The following is a 4572-nucleotide window of genomic DNA, read 5'->3' as shown; positions in this document are numbered from 1 at the left end:
AGGAATGGTTTTAGACTGCAAGATTACACAAAATTTCTAGACTTCACATCACAAAGTTGTATTTTCTTCCAACAGCATAATGAAGACAAACGCAAGAGCAGGTACAGCTCCTAAAATACTGTAAAAAGTGCTTCTAAATCTAATGCAAATCACAACAAGCAACACAACAGCCTTGGAAAGATGTAGAGACCAAACTGGAAAGTGCAAGAGGAAGAAAGAATAAGAAAAGCCGAAAGCAAGTTTCCTTAGAATTACTTTCATGCATGTTAAGCTTTTTTCACAGTAAAAAGTAAGGAAAATCCTGCAAACATAGTTCTATCAGTTTTATCATGTGTTGTTCACAATCTAATTTCCTTTACAAAACCTCAGGGAAGAACTGGTGTGTGTTCTCAGACAACACTAACGGGGTACTATAAAACATCTCATCTGTACTTGTTGAGGCTCACTTCCAGGATATTAACACACCTTTTCTTTTATATCATGTAGACCATCTCTTCTGAAACAAGACAGCCTAATGTTCCTGCAAAGGAATCTATAAATAAGCCAAAAAGACTATACAGGAACCATCCAAGATTATCTCACACATTAGACAAAAAGTTTTCCATTATAGCCAAGACAATGCCAATCTATGCCAAAACCAGGTGATCAAAATAATTGACTCACCAGATAAAATTCATGTAAACTTTACTTGCCTCTCATTATTTACTCACTGCACTGAACAGGGACCTGACAGTCAATTTGAAACTTATCTTTAAAAACATCTGTCACCATTTGTACAGCACTTCATATACTAGAATGGTGCTTCACAGAGGTCTCACATCCAGAACAAAACAGCAAGCCATGCCCAGACCTGTTCCAGATCCTGGACTAAACCTCCCACCTCTGGCAGGTAATCCTCCAACTGCCAACAAGTGGTTCCTCTCTCCCAGTGAGTTCCCAACTGAGAACAGACTGTGTGCACAGTTTACAGGTGGAGCCCCCATATCCCTCCAAAGTGAGCAGGCTAAAGCAAAGTAAACCAGTGCTGACTTTGGCTTACCAGAGGGTTACTGGTGAGCATCACTATGGCAGAAAGGTACTGTAGTGATTCTGTAGGATGGGCCTGTACTCAAAGCCTTGTTTTTCTCCATTCACTTCACAAATTCCCAGTACTACTACTTCTTATACATTTTGGTGGCTCCCACCACCTCTTTCCATACCAACTTCCTACAGTCAGAAGCTTTTTCATGCTATCAGTGCCATTGACACACTTGGGTTCTGTCAGCTACACAAAGTGAGGAACTGCATGTTCCCTTTCCATTTGCCTGTCCACTGGTCACTCCTCTTGGTCTCTGGGCTACATGTTACCTCCATTCCATGTACAGCTTCCCTTCATTTTTTTAATTCTTTGCCACATGTCAAAGTTCTGTTCCCAGCCATGCCTGACAGAGACATTCCCCTATCAATCTTCATATTTTGAAGAACTTGCCTCACAGATGCTAACATTTCAGATTCGACTGAAAAGATGTGTAGAGAAAAGTTATGCTGATACACACAGCCATCTGTTACAGATAAGCTCCTCTATTGACAGAGAATTACAGCTCTAGTTATAGCAATTAGTTTAGCAGGGGCAAAGGAATCTGCAAATTTCCTGTTTCTCCTTGCATAGAAACTTTTGCCAGAGTCAGTAGGACTACAGCAGACAGCAGCAGTGGATCCAGCTGTGCAAAACCTCCTCTCTTTATTTAGCTGACAAATGCTTCCACTAACAGGAAAAAAAAAATCCATAGCCAGTTATAATAAAATAAGTCTTCTGTAAAAAAACCCCAATTTTGTTAGGGAAAGCAAAAAGATGAATAATAATGTTATAAAATGTTGCTACATTCCACTAATGGGTCTCATCACTAACATTAAATTGTGCTACTGAGGGCTACATGGGCTAAATGGATTCACACTTCAAATCAACTGAGACAGAATTATTAGTTTTGCACACAGACAGGCTGGTATAATCACCTTGTTTGCTGTTCTGCATCAGCCTGGAAGGTGAAACACAGGACTCTCTCCTGCTATTCGCTGATTTGTCTGGACATATACTCTCCAGTGTGAGGAAAAAATAATCCAATTAAATTTTATACACTCCTAGATTTAGTACTAGTAAACATTGATATCTGCACACAAGTTTAGCTTAAGCAAACAGTAGAACATAAGGGATTTAAGATAGTAAAGACAGCATTTTATCTGCCCAGTGTTCTAAGACTTAACTCATCCTTCTTGCCACTTAAGTAAGACTTCAAAAGTAGCACATCTTAATATTAATTGTTGACAAATTTTTTTTAAACTATGGTTTATTCTGGCAAAAAACACCAACTGAGGTTTAGTAAAATGAAACAGCACTGCAAGGACTGCCCTGGCAGCACAGGCAAGTAGATGATACATATAGTTTACTCTGAGAAGGCTTTACATTAATTTAAAGCACTTGTGACCATTCATTTCTTGGGATGATGTGTGCACAGCCTACAATCTGCCCTTTTAAGATAACATTGTCGGAGTAATCGGAGCACTGAGGAGGATCAGAGCTGCTGCATCAGCTACAGAGTCAGACTGCCCTCTGCTGACACATCCCTGTACAGGACTTCGAGCTCTCCCAACCACCACACCTGGTCATTAAGAAAACCCGCAGAATTCAATGCGAATCTACAATCTGATACACCCTACAGTATGCAGACTGTTTGCAGTTGCGGCTTTAGGAACCTTAATGCCATCTTACTCTTTCAATAGTGGCTAGTGAACATCCAGACAGGAGCTCAAACAGTAAAATCACAAGACCAACCACCCGAACATGACTGTTTGAGAAGATTGGATTGTTCAGAAAAATCAAGCTCAGCAGAGGTGTGCAGACAGGCACTGCTCCCTTTTATAGCACTTTGGCTTTGATCTTGCAGAGACTGTGCCACATCAGCTATTCTGTGAACAAAACATCCAAATGCTGAGGCCAAACTGCTCCTACTCCTGACGACTAACAAGGCAGATGAGATGTGATCCTGTCACTCAGACAAGAGGCTCTTCAGGCTGCCTGAACCACAACACCGCTACTGCCCCCAGGCCACCTATACACAACGGAGCTCCTGCTGACAAGGTAACAAACAAGCCTCGTGGTACAAGCTAACAGGAGCTGCCGAGCTGAATCTTAATTCTTACTCTCCCAAACAGTTCTACTGAAGCACAGCCAAACCTGGGGTAAAGAGTGCTTACCTGTGCACCTCTGCTCTGTGGATGTGGGCAAAGTCCTACTGCTTGAAATGTTATTTTTACTGGATTTTAAATTACTTCTGGCTAGAAGTATTTTTTTGAAGGGAAGACAGCTTGGCACAGAAGATTATAAGATGAAGATGTCGAGACCAGTGATCTGCTATGAACATATAGAAACTGCTCTAAGACTTGTAGCACTGGAAGAGTCTAGATAACTGTTTTCTTTTTGTGATTTAACTTGTCAGATTGTTTAGTAAAAAATCAGAATGTATTTCAAGCAAAAATCAGTGAGTTATGCAAGAATTAAATCTGGCAATTCACAGAACATACCATTTTCCTTGCTAATATATTGCTAAAACTGCAGTCTTCCATAAAAATAATAAACTGAAAAATTGTAAGCTTACCAAGTGCACAGTGAAGAATCTAGAACAAAAAGAAAAATTCAAATCACTAACATTTCAAATTAAGCAATTCAGACACACATTTAGTTCTATTACAAGAGCTTAAGATTCAATATTTGCATTTCAAAGCTTAATATTGAGCTGTGCTGCCCAAGCTGAATAGCAGACAGTAAGCTTCCTCACCACTTGCTAAAAGCAAAAATTCAGCATTTGTGTGAGGTGTATTTCTCAACTTTACTTTCAAATCACTCTGTAAAGGCTAATGAAAAAAGCAGGTCCCTAGAAAGCACTGTTTAGCACAGGCTGCTTTATTTCTGCTCAGCAAAACATTCATGCAAATATTAGTAACACTAGGCAAGATAACTACACCTACCTCAAGCAAAGCTCCAGTTTGGAAGAATTTCAGGGGCTTTTCTATTGAATAGTACAGGCTGTGGTAGCTTCCTTTAGCCAGGTATGCCCGAACTAGACCAACTGCAATAACAAGCCATCTGAAAGAGAGAAAAACAGTCTAAGGTAAGGACACATTAAGCAGAGCATAAATACAAATAAATCCTTAACCCCTCTTTTTGCCTACCCTCTGCAACACTGAAAACAGTAAATATTTGGATCTTCTGCAAATTTATCCAAGTTAAAAATTATGCACTTTTAAGCACCTTTCGGCACCACCATGACACAAATATGTTTAATGTCTCAGTTTATATTCCAGTGAGCTCTAAGTTAGTTATGGAATGTATTTGTGACAGATTGGCATCACATCTTGTTTAGTCTAAGCAGAAAACCACTGACAATTAGTCCATACCATACCATAAAGCAGCATGACACAAACAAGATTCAAAGGCTTTCATTTTACTTTCAGTTCAAAGTAAACCCCTAGACTTTATGTTAGGGCATCCAGCTTAATTGCTAGCATACACTATATGAAAAATAGTTATAGATAAGT

General features: G+C 39.5%; 1 protein-coding gene across 1 annotated transcript in view; it reads right to left on the bottom strand.

Moving 5' to 3' along the window:
* PTPLB (protein tyrosine phosphatase-like (proline instead of catalytic arginine), member b) overlaps window positions 1–4120 on the bottom strand; it is a gene marked incomplete at its 5' end in the record, with an annotated part of 13281 nt that extends 9161 nt beyond the window's left edge. The window contains 2 exons of the mRNA XM_009076227.1: window positions 3633–3651; window positions 4003–4120. Coding sequence (XP_009074475.1) covers window positions 3633–3651; window positions 4003–4120 — 137 coding nt within the window. The remainder of the gene's footprint in view (window positions 1–3632; window positions 3652–4002) is intronic.
* Window positions 4121–4572: the final 452 nt, after the last annotated feature.

Source organism: Acanthisitta chloris, unplaced genomic scaffold (assembly GCF_000695815.1).
Source record: "Acanthisitta chloris isolate BGI_N310 unplaced genomic scaffold, ASM69581v1 scaffold18346, whole genome shotgun sequence".
Taxonomy (NCBI): Eukaryota; Metazoa; Chordata; class Aves; order Passeriformes; family Acanthisittidae; genus Acanthisitta; species Acanthisitta chloris.
Note: the sequence above shows the minus strand (reverse complement) of the source record. Positions and strands in the feature narration are given on the sequence as shown.